General features: G+C 39.9%; 2 protein-coding genes across 11 annotated transcripts in view; one reads left to right on the plus strand and one right to left on the minus strand.

Moving 5' to 3' along the window:
• Window positions 1–19625, minus strand: part of LOC110467281 (rho guanine nucleotide exchange factor 7-like) — a 108012-nt gene that overhangs the window by 44748 nt on the left and 43639 nt on the right. For all 9 annotated transcript variants that reach the window (XM_021524372.1, XM_021524355.1, XM_021524347.1 and 6 more), the window contains exons 6-9: window positions 18894–18989; window positions 13948–14070; window positions 9773–9908; window positions 9007–9066 (exon numbers count right to left, since the gene is read on the minus strand). In XM_021524372.1, the coding sequence (XP_021380047.1) occupies window positions 9007–9066; window positions 9773–9908; window positions 13948–14070; window positions 18894–18989 (415 nt within the window). The remainder of the gene's footprint in view (window positions 1–9006; window positions 9067–9772; window positions 9909–13947; window positions 14071–18893; window positions 18990–19625) is intronic.
• Window positions 2626–6243, plus strand: LOC110467326. Of its 2 annotated transcripts, none has more exons than XM_021524433.1 (2): window positions 2626–2709; window positions 3666–6243. In XM_021524433.1, the coding sequence occupies exon 2, from the start codon at window positions 3700–3702 to the stop codon at window positions 5764–5766; it is 2067 nt and encodes a 688-aa protein (XP_021380108.1). In that variant the 5' UTR covers window positions 2626–2709; window positions 3666–3699; the 3' UTR covers window positions 5767–6243. The 2 variants fall into 2 exon arrangements, with proteins under 2 accessions (XP_021380108.1, XP_021380101.1); XM_021524426.1 differs by having other exon boundaries at window positions 3680–6243.

Genomic DNA, 19625 nt, shown 5'->3' on the forward strand with positions numbered 1-19625 from the left:
TGTAGTACCTCTGAGTCTGGAGAAGAAGATTTTTGAAATATTGGATAATTTTCCCTTTGGGGCCCCGCCCTGGCCCCAGGGGTTGGGGTAGGAATCCCAATTTTACAATTTTGAAGCCTCATCTACCAAGGATGATTCTGACCAAGTTTGAAAAAAATCCATCCACTGGTTCTTGAGAAGAAGTTGAAAATGTAAAAGTTTACGCACGACGCACGACGCACGACGGACGAAAAGCGATTGGAATAGGTCACTTGAGCAAAGCTCAGGTGACCTTAAAAAAGCACCGACCAACGGCCAGTACCTGGCGACTGCGCCACGTAGGTCTCGTACCCGTGAGCCAATGGTGGAGGGCTAGTAGTAGCAGAATGACAGATGCCGCGGCCCCTACATGGACATGTACATTTGTACAATCAAACCTATTATTTCTATTTAATGGCTGCATTAGATAGTTTTTTTGGGTATTTTTTATGCTACTGTTTTAGTCTTTTGACGTATACCTGATTTCTGATATATTTATTTTGACGTATACCTGATTTCTGATATATTTATTTTGATGTATACCTGATTTCTGATATATTTATTTTGACGTATACCTGATATCTGATATATTTATTTTGACGAATACCTGATTTCTGATATATTTATTTTGACGTATACCTGATTTCTGATATATTTATTTTGACGTATACCTGAGAAATTCTGATATATTTATTTTGACGTATACCTGTTTTCTCAAATATTTATTTTGATAGCCAAATACAATTTCCAGTAGATACAAATGGTATACATGTCTTTAAATTACTAACGAGTCCAAACAAACTCGTCAATGTGATGTAGTCTGCTAGTGTATATCTTATGTACATGTATCAAATAACAACATGCTATCCAGACACACTATACCACCATGTTAGACACTAAATTAAAACATATTAAATTAATTAATTCTTTGATTAAATTTTTCGTAATCTGAATCATATCACAGAAAGTCTCTATATGATATGATGTGGGTGTGTCTAGGTCCTTAATTAACAGGGTTTATCAGTAAATACCAGGGTGTGGTACACAGAGCTCCCTCTAGTGGTGACACGTTGTGTGTGGTACACAGAACTCCCTCTAGTGGTGACACGTTGTGTGTGGTACATAGAACTCCCTCTAGTGGTGACACGTTGTGTGTGGTACATATAACTCCCTCTAGTGGTGACACGTTGTGTGTGGTACACAGAACTCCCTCTAGGGGTGACACGTTGTGTGTGGTACACAGAACACCCTCTAGATGCGTTACATTATGTGTGGTACACAGAACACCCTCTAGAGGTGACACGTTGTGTGTGGTACACAGAACTCCCTCTAGTGGTGACACGTTGTGGGTGGTACATATAACTCCCTCTAGTGGTGACACGTTGTGTGCGGGACACAGAACTCCCTCTAGTGGTGACACGTTGTGTGTGGTACACATAACACCCTCTAGATGTGTTACATTATGTGTGGTACACAGAACACCCTCTAGTGGTGACACGTTGTGTGGTACACAGAACTCCCTCTAGATGTGTTACATTATGTGTGGTACACAGAACACCCTCTAGATGTGTTACATTATGTGTGGTACACAGAACAACCTCTAGTAGTGGTGATACATTATGTGTGGCACACATTGTGTTGTTAATCTATAGAAGATGCACTCCATCTGGTTTTTTATTACTTATATATATATTAAATATATTTTTTGTAGCGAAGAGTTACATTGGAAAAAAAATCTCTCCTTCTAGGAAATTCAATCCTGAATCTCTTGTAAAAAAAGCAGGAAACTTATCCACCGGCTGCTGGCTATGATATTTGATGTATAAAGAAGTTTCTGCTACATGACTGAATATTTCAAACGTATGATTGTCTTTATGTAAATAAAGAGGAAATTAACATGACTTTAACAGGAAAATAGTTTTGCAAGGTAGAGTATAAAAGTTCTGAAACAAAGTTTTAACAAAGTACGACAGGAAGTTGTATCTAGTAAAAGACAATTTACTTCGATTGTTTCAGTGATGAATAGTTATATATAAAGTATAAGGTAAGAGACCAGACTGCTCAGTAGGTCTTAATTTGTGGCTGTACAGATCTAGAGCAGGCAATAGACCGGACGTGTTTCAGGGTGTGCTTGAGACAGGATCTGTAGAGCAAGTCTGTAGACCAAGATTCCAACTGTCAGCGTATTGAACAGAGTAAACTTACAGCCAAGGGCCATATACCAAGTCTGAGCCAAGCAACAGTTCTACAATCACCACACAGGTACACTATAAACCTACAGCCAAGGACCATACCAAGTCTGAGCCAAGCAACAGTTCTACAATCACCACACAGGAACACTATACACCTACAGCCAAGGACCATAACAAGTCAAATTTTTCATTTAAAAGGTGATATTAATCTCACCACCACCCCGGAAATAAAATAGTTATTAATACAAAGATACTTGTAAAATGTATTTTAATTTTAATAGTTTCTGTTCTAGTCACTGTCATGTTTTCAATACAGAAGAAATCGGATAATAAAAGAAAAAAATATTAAAAATAGAAATCCTGAATTCTGGTCCGGATCCACCCTGACACATATATATGAATACTTAGTCAGCACTTAGAACTTCCTGGTCGTCCGAACTACATTTCTGTGGGAGAAAATATATATAGAGCCAATCTGTGTCCACATTAGACCATGCCAGTAAGTATTCCAGAAAGTGAAATGCTTCTACAGTCCTACTTTTTACTTCTGTTGCAACTTTAGTTGTTTTATCAGCGAAAGTTCAGAATAATCATCAGAGTTGATGAACATATCAGTGTATAAATATCGATCGCTTATCATCCATATTTATTGTCTGTGTTATATGCTGGTAAAGTATGGTAGGTAGTTTGTATGGGATAACAATTCCTTAGCCCTCTAATTATGTACCCGGTGTCCTTGGCTAGTTGTTAGGGCCAATCTGAGCCCATTCAGTGGCAATAAGCTAGAGAACGTAACAACAGCGTGACACGTACTGGATATAAGCCAGCTAGATGGTCACTTTTTACCTGAATTACAGCTAGGTTCTGACACAGGGCATATTTTTATAGGATTTTGACAAAAACACTTTTTTTGCATCAAAACATTCACCAATATTTATTTGTTTTTCCCTGGTATATTATAATGTTTTCATTTTGAGCTTTTGGCGACCACTGGCATGAATCCTGATGGGTGAATGATAAGTACTACCTTAGAAAGTGACGTGCAGATTGTAGATCGGGATTTTATATACAGTACATATACGTTTTGTTTCTTTGTTACTATCTGACAAGAAAATTGAATAAGTTAAATGTGTGGTTGTAGGAAGATTTTATGTTGACCTTGAATGTCATTACAGATAAGTAGTGCTTGTAGTATGAATGACATTTTGTCAATGGGTCCAACACTACTGAATACAGATTGTAAGAAGTGAACAAAAAAGTAAAAAAAGTCTTCTGATAATTTGCATAGTTCTGTTGAAGAAGGACTAAACATTCAAGCCTGTGTATTTTGTATTCGACTAGCCTTGTTGAGTTGGAGTAACTTGCACTAGTCTGAGCGACTGTTTTCTCCTAGAACTGTTTCATTCTGTCAAGCTGATTAAATAGGTAACAACTTTCTTCCTATGTAAGTTTTAGTTCCTTTATTTCAGATTGAATCCTGACGATAACCATGACGGATTGCCAGGAGAATGAGCGGATGTCTGTGCTCCTGTCAACATACCTGGAAAGGAAGTTTACCGGCACAAAGGAGGAGGTGGACATCTTAAGGAGAGCATTGTTCTTACAGGGACACTTAAGCAATTTGGACCAGAATTCAGTTTATGGCATTCTATGTGGTAGTCTTGGTGAGGGACTGTGTCTGAAGAGTTCAGATGCTGATGAAATGGTTTCAGACAGGCATGTTGTAGTAATGTACCCAAATCAGAGCATTCCTTCACACCTGGCAAACAAAACCATCCTGTATATGAGACAGGCAGACTGCCGCCCTGGCTACGTCAACTTACAGCTGGCTCATATACCAGACGAATGTAACAGACTATTATTTAATTCATTTGTTCCACACCAGAACTCAACATTTGTTTCCAGTGATATCTACAGAGAGCAATGGGTCAGTTACATGAATCAACACACCGGTTGGAAATACGAATCCAATGGGCCTAGCTGTACGACATCTTCACATTCACAAGATTCCGACTCGGTTCGTTCTTTTGTGTGCGACTGTTGGCCAAATGAGGCTAATGAATGGGTAACGCGTACACGTCTGTATGGATGGCCACAACAAGCCTTGATAGACAAGATTGTAGACAGAGGGTGTCACGTTGTTCCAGTCGGAGACAAATGTTCCGAGGACCCATCTTTACAATGGAGAATCTCATTTGCAACAGCAGAGAAATCCCTCATCCATTCCTTTAGTCACATCCAGTTTATGGTATATGCCTTGCTGAAATATTTTCTAAAACAAATTAAAGAAACATTAAAAGAAACCATCGGGGATGACGATATCTTGTGCTCCTACTTTTTGAAGACAACTCTTTTCCATGCAATTGAGAATTCCAGCCAAATGTTCTGGCAAGACAAACACTTGTTTTATTGCTTTTGGTTTTGCTTGAACATACTAATTGCATGGGTGCGGGCAGGATTCTGTCCCAATTACTTCATTCCAACCAACAACTTGTTCAAAAGGAAAGTACATGGACCATCGCAAAAGAAACTACTGGACGTTTTAAACAACTTCTATCAGATGAAATGGATGTGTCTTTCAGTTGGAAACTTCTTCAAACCCACAGTATGGGAGGATCTGTGTAATACCTCAATCCAAGCTCAGCTCGCGTGTCCTGTAACTGTTCAGGAAGCCGTCCTCCACCAGGACACACTGACTGTTTGTAATTTACGATCAGTAGTTGCACGAATCACCACACGAAGGATCATCAGGAAGGCGCTTCAGTTGTTATCAACAGCACAGTCCGATTTAGATGAAGTTTACACATACCACTATGCTACGATGAGTCTACAAAGACTTGCAATTCAGCAGGTTTATCCGGATCACACAGTTGCTACAGACAACAAGACCAGGTACAGGAGTCTAAGGAAATGTAAACACTGGATGATCCCCAGTGCTTTAATGGGCACAGAGCTATTACGCTTGGCAACTTTTCATTTTCTGACTGGAAATTACAGTAAGTCCCTGGAGATGTGCAAACAAGTCATGGAACTAGCATCGTACTACAGAACTGACACACTAACAAACAAGAGGCTCCACCCAGACCAGGAGGCAAAGTATAGACTTGAGCACCAACAACCGGGACACGCATCAGACAGACTCCCGAAAATATACACAAACTTCATATCCTTTGACAACAAAGACTTATGTCTTCCGCATCTCCGTCCAGAGCTGATGGATGAATTCTCATGCATTCTCGTCCCACCACTACCGTATGCGGTGTTCCTGTCTTTTCTGTGCTGTAACGCGCTCGGAGATACCAGAAGGCGTGATGCAGCATTACACCACCTGTTAGAGGTTCAGTATGACGAAGAACAAGGAGGAGATCAATTCTATATAGTTCACACTCTACTGGGGATCTGTTACCAAACTCTCGGGGACAATCACCGGGCTATCAGGGCTTACTGGGAGTCGGGACAATCAGAGACTGATTTTTATGAGTGGAATCTTGCCATTGAGAGGATAGCTGTGGTGTATCTATGTATGTATGTCTCAAAGGGGTCTGACAGAGGATAGCTGTGGTGTGTCTATGTATGTATGCCTCACAGAGGTCTGATAGAGGATAGCTGTGGTGTATCTATGTATGTATATCTCACAGAGGTCTGATAGAGGATAGCAATGGTGCATCTATGTATGTATGTCTCACAGAGGTCTGATAGAGGATAGCTGTGGTGTATCTACGTATGTATATCTCACAGAGGTCTGATAGAGGATAGCAATGGTGCATCTATATATGTATGTCTCACAGAGGTCTGATAGAGGATAGCTGTGGGGTGTCTATGTATGTATGCCTCACAGAGGTCTGATAGAGGATAGCTGTGGTGTATCTATGTATGTATGTCTCAGAGGTCTGATAGAGGATAGCTGTTGTGTGTCTTTGTATGTATGTCTCACAGTGGTCTGATAGAGGATAGCTGTGGTGTGTCTATGTATGTATGCCTCACAGAGGTCTTACAGAGGATAGCTGTGGTGTGTCTATGTATGGATGTCTCACAGAGGTCTGACAGAGGATAGCTGTGGCGTATCTATGTATGTATGTCTCACAGAGGTCTGATAGAGGGTAGCTGTGGTGTATCTATGTATGTATGTCTCACAGAGGTCTGATAGAGGGTAGCTGTGGTGTATCTATGTATGTATGTCTCACAGAGGTCTGATAGAGGATAGCGGTGGTGTGTCTATGTATGTATGCCTCACAGAGGTCTTACAGAGGATAGCTGTGGTGTGTCTATGTATGGATGTCTCACAGAGGTCTGACAGAGGATAGCTGTGGCGTATCTATGTATGTATGTCTCACAGAGGTCTGATAGAGGGTAGCTGTGGTGTATCTATGTATGTATGTCTCAGAGGTCTGATAGAGGATAGCTGCTGTGTGTCTTTGTATGTATGTCTCACAGTGGTCTGATAGAGGATGGCTGTGGTGTGTCTATGTATGTATGCCTCACAGAGGTCTTACAGAGGATAGCTGTGGTGTGTCTATGTATGGATGTCTCACAGAGGTCTGACAGAGGATAGCTGTGGCGTATCTATGTATGTATGTCTCACAGAGGTCTGATAGAGGACAGCTGTGGTGTGTCTATGTATGTATGTCTTACAGAGGTCTGATAGAGGATAGCTGGGGTGTGTCTATGTATGTCTGTCTGACAGAGGTCTGACAGAGGATAGCTGTGGTGTGTCTATGTATGGATGTCTCACAGAGGTCTGACAGAGGATAGCTGTGGTGTGTCTATCTATGTATGTCTCACAGCGGTCTGATAGAGGATAGCTGTGGTGTGTCTATCTATGTATGTCTCACAGAGGTCTGATAGAGGACAGCTGTGGTGTGTCTATGTATGTATGTCTTACAGAGGTCTGATAGAGGATAGCTGTGGTGTGTCTATCTATGTATGTCTCACAGAGGTCTGATAGAGGATAGCTGTGGTGTGTCTATCTATGTTTGTTACACCTCAAGTGAATTTCTAGTTATTTGATTGGTTGGGAGAAAATTAAACAAAAATCTCTGTCATCCTCCAAAAATACATTGGTTTTAAGGGGCGCGGGTGATGTTGCCATGAGACAGTGAGAAATATCACATGCACGAAAAATGTGCGTTCACCGCTTCGTTTCCCCACCGTGATGGTCACAAGAACGTTTGACGACAACAGTCAATTTTATCAAGCGCCGGTGCGATAGCGATTGTAAACAGCAGACTATCAACAAACAAGATGTCATTATCGAGGTTTGCTGCCATTTTTGAACTACAAAGACTTTTGGTGTAACAAAATAGATATGACATTCATTAGCAGATGACAGTGAATATTGTCAACCCTCAGCTGTGGTGTGTCTATCTATGTATGTCTCACAGAGGTCTGACAATATATCTACAACATTACTATTAGAGATAGTTTTCAACCGCATGTTTAAACCCACAATTTCCACAGAATTTATGGCGGAACTGCCTATCCTGTAGTCTTCAAATAAATATTAAAGGTACTAATTGATATTGAAGCAAATAAGAACATTTCTAAGATTTGATGTAGAATTGTTTGTCGATGAGTTTTCTGTCACACAGACTGATTGCAGATCATGTAAAATTTATTGTATAAAACATTAATTTGGCAATGGGTTGTTTTTGCTTTAGAGCCTGCTTAAGATGTACTTGCATACCAAATCTGGGTACACCAGGTGAAATAGTACAAAAGATATGCCCCAGACGGACGGAAGGATGGACAGAGTGCAAACCTAAAATCCCCTCCTGGGATATAGTGGGGTACGTTAATACTAATAAACATTTTGTCTTTTGGGACCCATCATCAGGGGGATCGAACAGACTTGTTTTAGCCCATGGCCTGCCGTATGCCAAATATGATCCACATTTCTTCGTCCGTATTTGGGGTATTTAGTTATTTCCAAAGTTAACTGCCATGTCCTGTTTCTTCCTCATTTCTCCTCCCATCAGAGGGACCGCACCCTATATCTATGTAATATCAATCCAGGAAAGGTTAGATCCTTGCTCTATACCCAAGGAACAGTCTATTAAGGATGAACCCCCTTTATTTCCCCCTTTGGGCCCACATACTTCATCAAAATGCTCTATACCCAAGGAACAGTCTATTAAGGATGAACCCCCTTATTTCCCCCTTTGGGCCCACATACTTCATCAAAACATCATCATACATTTGTTGTACAGCACAGTACACACATTGATGGCCATACGCTTGAAAAAATGTGAATTGAGAATCATCAGTAAAGAGCACTGACCTCCAACTTCACTATAAATGATACTGTTGGAAGCACGGTCCCACTACAAACAGAACACAATACACCTCCAGCACACACACATAGGGAAATATTAGCCAAGTGGCATAGGACTAGTAGTTAGCGCCTGATAAGGCAGCTCCTGCGAATTCCTCAATATTGTATTGATTAATATATATGCTAATTGTATTGACTGTATAAAATTGTATATCTATGTACTGTAAAGTGCTTTAGAGTGGCTTATGTTAGCTAGATAGGGCGCTATATCAAATGTTGTGTATTGTTATTATTATTTATTATTATAGGAAAACTTTTGGGAATATGTGCTGTCAACCATCGCATACAACATGCTCAGCATGTTTGCATTTGTAACAAAATACTTAACTATTTCAGAAGCTGAGTTTCCTTTTCGTATGAGTAAAGATTTTCAATAATGTTCAATAAAATGTTAGTGTACCTCCTATTTTGTTAAGTTGTGTTTTGTAGTAAGCTAGAGTCGTATATAAACATGAGACTACTCACGGCTATGTCTCTATAAACAGCTATCGCCCTCTGGGTATCGCCACGATCAACGTGACTCTCCTGTAAAGAGAAGACACAAGTTAACTGACAAATTTCTGGCCATGATCAATGTGGTATAAAGGCTGTAAGACTTTGTAAAGTAAAAACATATTAGGTATAAAGGCTGTAGAACTTTGCAAAGTAAAAACATATTAGGTATAAAGGCTGTAAGTGTTTTCATTGTTGATAAATTATATGTCACATTGCATTGACGAGCTTAAATGAAGTTTCACAGTGATATAACTGTGATACCATTAATTAAGAACTATTCTAGAGTCAGAATCTGAAATCGTATTTAAAGAATTCTTTCCTGATATAATATGTAACTCATGGTGAATTTTTATCACATTTATCTTATTCTTGTTATGTACAAAAATACACTTGAGAAATCCTATGTCTATAAAATTTGAAAATTAGCTGTAGATAGATACACATAATTATAACAAATTACCACATAATGAGAACATTTATATATTTATAGCAATATGTTCAAAGAATTGGAGTTGACAATAAAGGAACATCTGCTGTGGGTATTGACTTCAAAGTTCCATTTTTTCTGTCAAGGATTTAAGAAATGTACTGAACATGTTAAAAGCAAAATGTCTGCCTGAACAGGTCTTTGAGTCATCACATTTCCCCTTCATACAATGGTCAAATTATCACAATAGTCTAATACCTTCTTAACTAAAACTGAGATGTCTCTACATCGTATTGTAACTTTGCTTACCTCCACATGACGTTCCAATTCCTTGAGCAAGCTTGGGTATTTGTCGAGGCGTGTGAACGGTTTGTATAAGTTAGAGGTCAAGGCCATGGCAGCATTTGTAGCTCCTATACTCTCCATAAACTTACTGAGGTCCTCCCTACAACACAATAATACAGTATACTCTCCATAAACCTACAGAGGTCCTCCCTACAACACAATAATACAGTATTCTCTCCATAAACCTACTGAGGTCCTCCCTACAACACATACACACAGCATACTCTCCATAAACTTACTGAGGTCCTCTCTACAACACATACACACAGTATACTCTCCATAAACTTACTGAGGTCCTCTCTACAACACATACACACAGTATACTCTCCATAACCTTACTGAGGTCCTCCCTACAACACATACACACAGTATACTCTTATACTCTCCATAAACTTACTGAGGTCTTCCCGACAACACATACACACAGTATACTCTCAATAACCTTACTGAGGGCCTCCCTACAACACATACACACAGTATTCTCTCAATAAACTTACTGAGGTCTTCCCTACAACACATAGACACAGTATACTCTCCATAAACTTACTGAGGGCCTCCCTACAACACATACACACAGTATTCTCTCAATAAACTTACTGAGGTCTTCCCTACAACATATACACACAGTATACTCTCCATAAACTTACGGAGGTCCTCCCTACAACACATACACACAGCATACTCTCCATAAACTTACTGAGGTCCTCCCCACAACACATACACACAGTACACTCTCCATAAACTTACTGAGGTCTTCTCTACAACACATACACACAGTACACTCTCCATAAACTTACTGAGGTCCTCACTACAACACATACACACAGTACACTCTCCATACACTTACTGAGGTCTTCCCTACAACACATAGACACAGTATACTCTCCATAAACTTACTTAGGTCCTCCCTACAACACATACACACAGCATACTCTCCATAAACTTACTGAGGTCCTCCCCACAACACATACACACAGTACACTCTCCATAAACTTACTGAGGTCTTCCCGACAACACATACACACAGTATACTCTCAATAACCTTACTGAGTTCCTCCCTACAACACATACACACAGTATTCTCTCAATAAACTTACTGAGGTCTTCCCTACAACATATACACACAGTATACTCTCCATAAACTTACGGAGGTCCTCCCTACAACACATACACACAGCATACTCTCCATAAACTTACTGAGGTCCTCCCCACAACACATACACACAGTACACTCTCCATACACTTACTGAGGTCTTCCCTACAACACATTAACACAGTATACTCTCCATAAACTTACTAAGGTCCTCCCTACAACACTAACATACAGTATACTCTCCATAAACTTACTGAGGTACTCCCTACAACACATATACACAGTATATACTATAGTCTAATACCTTCTTAACTAAAACTGAGATGTCTCTACATCGTATTGTAACTTTGCTTACCTCCACATGACGTTCCAATTCCTTGAGCAAGCTTGGGTATTTGTCGAGGCGTGTGAACGGTCTGTATAAGTTAGAGGTCAAGGCCACGGCAGCATTTGTAGCTCCTATACTCTCCATAAACTTACTGAGGTCCTCACTACAACACATACACACAGTACACTCTCCATACACTTACTGAGGTCTTCCCTACAACACATTAACACAGTATACTCTCCATAAACTTACTAAGGTCCTCCCTACAACACTAACATACAGCATACTCTCCATAAACTTACTGAGGTCCTCCCTACAACGCATACACACAGTACACTCTCCATAAACTTACTGAGGTCCTCCCCACAACACATACACACAGTACACTCTCCATAAACTTACTGAGGTCCTCCCCACAACACATACACACAGTACACTCTCCATAAACTTACTGAGGTCTTCTCTACAACACATACACACAGTACACTCTCCATACACTTACTGAGGTCTTCCCTACAACACATAGACACAGTATACTCTCCATAAACTTACTTAGGTCCTCCCTACAACACATACACACAGTACACTCTCCATACACTTACTGAGGTCTTCCCTACAACACATTAACACAGTATACTCTCCATAAACTTACTGAGGGCCTCCCTACAACACATACACACAGTATATTCTCCATAAACTTACTGAGGTCCTCCCTACAACGCATACACACAGTATACTCTCCATAAACTTACGGAGGTCCTCCCTACAACACATACACACAGTATACTCTCAATAAACTTACTGAGGTCCTCCCTACAACACATATACACAGTATATACTCTCCATAAACCTACTGAGGTCCTCCCTACAACACATACACACAGTACACTCTCCATAAACTTACTGAGGTCTTCCCTACAACACATACACACAGTATACTCTCCATACACTTACTGAGGTCTTCCCTACAACACATACACACAGTATACTCTCAATAAACTTACTGAGGTCCTCCCTACAACATAAAAATACAGTATACTCTCCATAAACTTACTGAGGTCCCCCCTACAACACATATACACAGTATATACTCTCCATAAACCTACTGAGGTCCTCCATACAACACATACACACAGTATACTCTCCAGAAACTTACTGAGGTCCTCCCTACAACACAATAATACAGTATACTCTCCATAAACTTACTGAGGTCCTCCCTACAACATAAAAATACAGTATACTCTCCATAAACTTACTGAGGTCTTCACTACAACACATACACGCAGTATACTCTCCATAAACCTACTGAGGTCCTCCATACAACACATACACACAGTATACTCTCCAGAAACTTACTGAGGTCCTCCCTACAACACATATACACAGTATATACTCTCCATAAACCTACTGAGGTCCTCCATACAACACATACACACAGTATACTCTCCATACACTTACTGAGGTCTTCCCTACAACACATACACACAGTATACTCTCAATAACCTTACTGAGGTCCTCCCTACAACACATACACACAGTATACTCTCCATAAACTTACTGAGGTCCTCCCTACAACACAATAATACAGTATTATCTCCATGAACTTACTCAGGTCTTCCCTACAACACATTCAGAGTAGCTATCTTCATCTTAAAACTTTCACTGAGAGAACAGATTAATATTTATACACAAATCAATATCTAACTAGTGCTAAAGGAAGCTACAATCTGGTCAGCTACATCTATTCTTCAATATTAACCCTGATCAGGCTCCTCTCCTTAATTGGTTCCTTGGACCAAATGTATTTTTTTACCAAATCAAATAAAAATTGTGACTCTTAGTTTTCAAAATGTACCTATTTTCTGATTGTCTCCTTCCCCAAATTGGGTTACCATCTTCAGGTAAAACAAAATTGCATCCCCTTTAAAGGAAATTCTCTTTTGACTTGTCTTTTTTTAAACAAAAAAATTGAGTCACCATGCAATTTGACCTTTATCCAGAGGAACTAAAATTAGAATCAGTTTCTGAAAGTTAGTTTGCAGAAAGCTCATGTTTATGAGCACCGTTCATCAAAGGTACAGAGATGGTATTGGAAGTTTGCACTTTCCAAACTTCACAATCCTAAAACACAGCTTTCTCTCAATATGCAAACAATCATAAGGGGTTTTGCCAGCTATTTTGGGAAAGGGCCCCCTGAGCAGGAAATGGGAAAATATCATCAGCATTTGGTAAAAATTTGGAAATTTCATCAGTGTCCCCACATGTACAGGTTATAGGGAAAATGTCAGTTTTGATAAAATAAATTCTACCATGTGATTTGCAAAACGTTTTCTTCTAGCTGTTTCTGACATTGAAATGTATAGCGATAAACAAACACATCAATTTCCAGTGATTCTGTTGATTCTATTTCAAACTTTTGTTAATTTTTGTACATTTTTGTATTTTGAATGCTCCTTCATAGATGGTTATACTTTGAACGTTGCACATATAATGACTGGAAATTTGTATAAACATGCTTTTGAATCCAATGGGGTAAATAAAGACTGATTTTGGGAAAATACAGGGTTATTTTTCAATTGGGAACGGGTCCCTGTACTGGATTCTATAAACACCCTGCAAAAACCCTGATCCTGATCAACAAGTGTTATAGTATACAGGTTACGCGTTGGTATGTCGCGAACCGACATAGAACTGAAGTTTGGTTTAGAGGGTTCTTACCGTTTGTTTTGGAGGATGGCCACAGCACGAGGGTGGTTGGCGCAGTAGGCGAGGTACAGCTCCTTGAGTCGTGGGGCGTGCTTCATAAACGCCCCTCCTACTCGTCGTTGATGGGGTGTACATCTACAACACAAAGACAATGAAAAGTGATGTCCATAGAAGTCAATACTGAAATTTATTACAAAAACTGATGTCCATAGCAGTCAATACTGGATTTTTACTACAAATACCCAGAGTCCTGGGGTGACTTATACATGTCCTGCCTTCTAGTACTTTATGGGGAGTACATCTATATCACAAATACCCATCTAGGACTTTATGGGGAGTACATCTATATCACAAACACCCATCTAGTACTTTATGGGGAGTACATCTATATCACAAATACCCATCTTGTTCTTTATGGGGAGTACATCTATATCACAAATACCCATCTAGTACTTTATGGGGAGTATACATCTATATCACAAAAATGAAGGACAGTGAGGTCCGAGGTGACCAGTACTGAATCTGTCTGTTTAAGTACTGTATACCAGGAACTTTTCGCCCAGTCGAATATTCACCCTTGGCCGATCCATGTTCGTCTGGTGTAGGTTTTGTCATTCACATGTCATTACTATATATAGTATGTTGTGTACTAATATTGGCTGTCATGATGACTTCACCCCCATTGGGTGTAAAAGGCGAAAATTAAATGAGACGAACATTTCTCGGTATACAGTAACTTTTGACACCGACTATGATTTTTATCAAATTTTATCTCCATACCACACAGTACTTTATCCATGATAGTTACAAAAGCTGCGGAAACCAAGTCCTAAGAAAAGGGTTCAAAGTTCAATACGGCGCTTACTCCTGAGCTTGACTGGTATATATAGGTATATAGATATTGGTCTTGTAAAATCTGGTTAATTATTTATATCAAGTGGTTAAATACCAAACATAACACATAAACATCTCTGTGAATAAATATTTGAGAGATAGTTCGAATCATGATCCAATATCCTTGCAAATTAACACTAAAATATATACCCCCTGAAGTATACCACAAATGAGTTATGTACCTCACAACTAAAACCTTCATGAAATATACAGTAAATGACTTACATTAAGTGAAATAAAAGTAAAAGATAATTCACTTTTTTTTTAACAAAACTTAATTTTTAATCATTAGCCAACATCTATAATACAATATTACTGTTTGGAGGGTTTAACTAACATTATATACATATCAATCATTATGAGTCTGACCAAGGTCTTTAAATCCGGTTTGGAATAAGTTGTAGATGTGTGGTCAGTTTTCTTGACCTGGAGCAGCCCTTATCACCTGTTCAGAAACACCTTCATTACAGAGAGTTCCTTGTCATTACCAATATATCCAACTTAAACTACTAGCACTACCTGATTTTTTTTTACTCCATACCTTTTATAAAACTAAAGGTCATTCATTTGAGCAAACTTGGTATCCCACCATCCCAGCATGTTACTGGCCAAATATCATCAACCTAGCCCTCTCGGTTATTCAGAAGAAGTTGTTTAAAACGTTTTTAACATATATTGACCACTGTGACCTTGAATATAAGTCAAGGTAATTTATTTGAACAAACTTTTCATGACAAAATTCAAACACCTTTCAAACACTTCCAAATTTTCTAGGTCAAAGTTTTCTGAAAAGGAGTTAAGAATTTCGTTTTTGACCGAATGGACACAATTCCATAGCACAATTTAAAATGAAACACAACAGATTTAAAATATTTAGCTATATTTTCTGAATAATTTAAACTAACATGAAAGTTTGGAACAGTCCTTCAATGAAATAAGGAAATCATGTTGATTGTGTCCAGTACACATATTCCAGCACTATTAGCTTATTCACCCCTGAAGACACATTTGAACTCTTCCAATACAAAGGTTGGAATGGTTCATAATGAAATATCAGGGGTGAATGAGTTAAGCACATTTCAAAAGCTGTACATGGCTGTAATTTAATGCTAGAGTATGATACTGACCGGGGTGTGTGTCTCTATGTCGGGTATACTACAGGCCTAATTTAAATTTCCAGACAGTGGAATTAGCTTACAAAAACATTCAATATTTGGAACCAAAATTTTGCAGACATGAAATTAGCTGCTGAATGTTTTAAAAGCTTCATATTGAAATGTTTAACGCCTTATAATTAGCTTCATGAAACTATTCCCTATATTCACAATGATTACAAACAAAGTACATGTGCTGGTAGTTGTGTCCAATCAATGGCCTAGATATATCAGCCTCATTACCATTTACCTATCAGTTTGGCAAGTGTATCCTAAAATACCTGAGCCCTGGGTAAAACAGCACATATGTAGTACAATGGGAGATGGGCTGTATAATTGGCCTCGTTATAAACAGTGTGGGATGAGTAATTAGTTGGCCTCGTTATAAACATGAGAGGTGTAAATCAGCTGATGTGTACGTGATGGGTGGTTAGGATACATAGATCTACAATAACTGTCTGGTCTACACGGGGTGGGGGTGGGTTGGGGGTGGGGGGGTGGTATGAAGCCCACTTCATAATTGAACTGATCCTACCAATAACCATCACATGGAAACAACTGTTTGTTACATATAAGCCCTAATCTGGGAATAAGCCTCAGATCGGTTCATAACTGCCTTATTGATGAATTAACCCTTATTACAGACGATGGAAAGTAAAAGGAGAGATGGTATGGAACCCAAGGTTATTCCAGATAATTTTTGGAACAGCATTTTGAAACCTCTTACCCTACTTTTCTCTGGTTTTTCTTTTCTTTAATATTCTTGTAATTAAACATACCACAAAATTAAAAAAAAATATGCTTATTGAAAAATCTAACAATTTGAAAGATTTTTTTTTTTTTTTTCCATATCATTAAAGATTTGGGGATTTGGGAATTTTTTAAAAATGACATTGTATGGAACATATTTAAACCTCAATCTTTAAAGGCTGAATTTCAGCCCTCAATTTACAGACAAAAATATTCTTGAAATTGATGCCAAGGTAATATGGCCCTTCCCTTGTGTAAGTGTGCCCCACACTCTGTGTTGGACAAAGAGCATGGGTACACGGAAAATATTATTATAAATCTACATGTGGTATCAGTAAACAAAAGTACCAAACTGTACAAGTGATCATTTCAGGTAGCTAGTCCTATTGATAAAGAGGGGAGGGATGACCCGAACTCTGCGGTACACCACAAGTAGCTATCTGTCCTATTGATAAAGAGGGGAGCGAAGACCCGAACTCTGCGGTACACCACAAGTAGCTATCTGTCCTATTGATAAAGAGGGGAGTGAAGACCCGAACTCTGCGGTACACCACAAGTAGCTAGCTGTCCTATTGATAAAGAGGGGAGCGAAGACCCGAACTCTGCGGTACACCACACTGACCACGGGTAGCTAGTCCTATTGATAAAGAGGGGAGTGATGACCCGAACTCTGCGGTACACCACAAGTAGCTAGCTGTCCTATTGATAAAGAGGGGAGTGAAGACCCGAACTCTGCGGTACACCACACTGACCGCAGGTAGCTAGTCCTATTGATAAAGAGGAGAGTGATGACCCGAACTCTGCGGTACACCGCAGGTATCTAGCTGTCCTATTGATAAAGAGGGTAGTGATGACCCGAACTCTGCGGTACACCGCAGGTATCTAGCTGTCCTATTGATAAAGAGGGTAGTGAAGACCCGAACTCTGCGGTACACCACAGGTATCTAGCTGTCCTATTAATAAAGAGGGGAGTGAAGACCCGAACTCTGCGGTACACCACAAGTAGCTAGCTGTCCTATTGATAAAGAGGGGAGTGATGACCCGAACTCTGCGGTACACCACAGGTATCTAGCTGTCCTATTGATAAAGAGGGGAGTGAAGACCCGAACTCTGCGGTCCACCACACTGACCACAGGTAGCTAGTCCTATTGATAAAGAGGGGAGTAATGACCCGGACTCTGCGGTACACCACACTGACCACAGGTAGCTAGACCTATTGATAAAGAGGGGAGTGATGACCCGAACTCTGCTGTACACCACACTGACCACAGGTAGCTAGTCCTATTGGTAAAGAGGGGAGTGATGACCCGAACTCTGCGGTACACCGCAGGTATCTAGCTGTCCTATTGATAAAGAGGGGAGGGAAGACCCGAACTCTGCGGTACACCACACTGACCACAGGCAGCTAGCCCTATTGTTAAAGAGGGGAGTGATGACCCGAACTCTGCGGCACACTGACCACAGGTAGCTAGTCCTATTGATAAAGAGGAGAGTGATGACCCGAACTCTGCGGTACACCACAGGTATCTAGCTGTCCTATTGATAAAGAGGGGAGTGAAGACCCGAACTCTGCGGTCCACCACACTGACCACAGGTAGCTAGTCCTATTGATAAAGAGGAGAGTGATGACCCGAACTCTGCGGTACACCACACTGACCACAGGCAGCTAGTCCTATTGATAAAGAGGGGAGTGATGAGGGGAGTGATGACCCGAACTCTGCGGAACACCACACTGACCACAGGTAGCTAGTCTTATTGATAAAGAGGGGAGCGATGACCCGAACTCTGCGGTACACCACACTGACCACAGGCAGCTAGCCCTATTGTTAAAGAGGGGAGTGATGACCCGAACTCTGCGGCACACTGACCACAGGTAGCTAGTCCTATTGATAAAGAGGGGAGCGATGACCCGAACTCTGCGGTACACCACACTGACCACAGGCAGCTAGCCCTATTGTTAAAGAGGGGAGTGATGACCCGAACTCTGCGGCACACTGACCACAGGTAGCTAGTCCTATTGATAAAGAGGAGAGTGATGACCCGAACTCTGCGGTACACCACACTGACCACAGGTAGCTAGTCCTATTGTTAAAGAGAGGAGTGATGACCCGAACTCTGCGGTACACCACAGCTTGCTTCCAAAAGTAGTCGTATACTTACTTTGCACATTCTTCTAATGAGTTGAGAAAATTATTTTGGAATGCAACAATTTCTTCAAGGTTTCCCACTAATTGTAAATATTCTGTCGGCGTTAATCTGGGAAAAAAGATATAAAAAAATACAAAAATAAAGCATTTAATACAAAGGTGCTACTACTCATTATAACTGTAAGACTGACACTAAATCCTAAACACTTTAGTCTTCAATCTATTATACAGTCCCGTATCAGGATTGCGGATATTTATGAAATTCTGCATGATATTGTCAAGAATCTGCGTTCTCGACATTTGACCATTTTAACTGAAAGGTAATTTATCCTTAGAAAGCATTTTGAGCAGGAAAGCCTTGTGTGGTGTTCATTATCCCAAAAGGACAAATAGAAATTATCATGATTTCTTATGCATAAATGAAGAGATTAGCAATGCATACACTCTTCATTAAAATTTTCCATCTGATCAGGCACCACTGAGAAGTAATTCCAATCATGCCAGTCATTTTGTTTTTTTATTATTGAAGTGTTTCAATACGTACATGGTAGAGCCCTGTATGGGCTGTATGTGTTTCAATACATACATGGTAGAGCCCTGTATGGGCTGTATGTTTCAATACGTACGTGGTAGAGCCCTGTATGGGCTGTATGTGTTTCAATATGTACATGGTAGAGCCCTGTATGGGCTGTATGTTTCAATACGTACGTGGTAGAGCCCTGTATGGGCTGCATGTGTTTCAATA

Source organism: Mizuhopecten yessoensis, unplaced genomic scaffold (genome assembly GCF_002113885.1).
Source record: "Mizuhopecten yessoensis strain PY_sf001 unplaced genomic scaffold, ASM211388v2 scaffold1741, whole genome shotgun sequence".
Taxonomy (NCBI): domain Eukaryota; kingdom Metazoa; phylum Mollusca; class Bivalvia; order Pectinida; family Pectinidae; genus Mizuhopecten; species Mizuhopecten yessoensis.

Coding starts and splice junctions, on each gene's coding strand:
- LOC110467326 (XM_021524433.1), top strand. CDS start 3,700: ATGACGGATTGCCAGGAGAATGAGCGGATGTCTGTGCTCCTGTCAACA.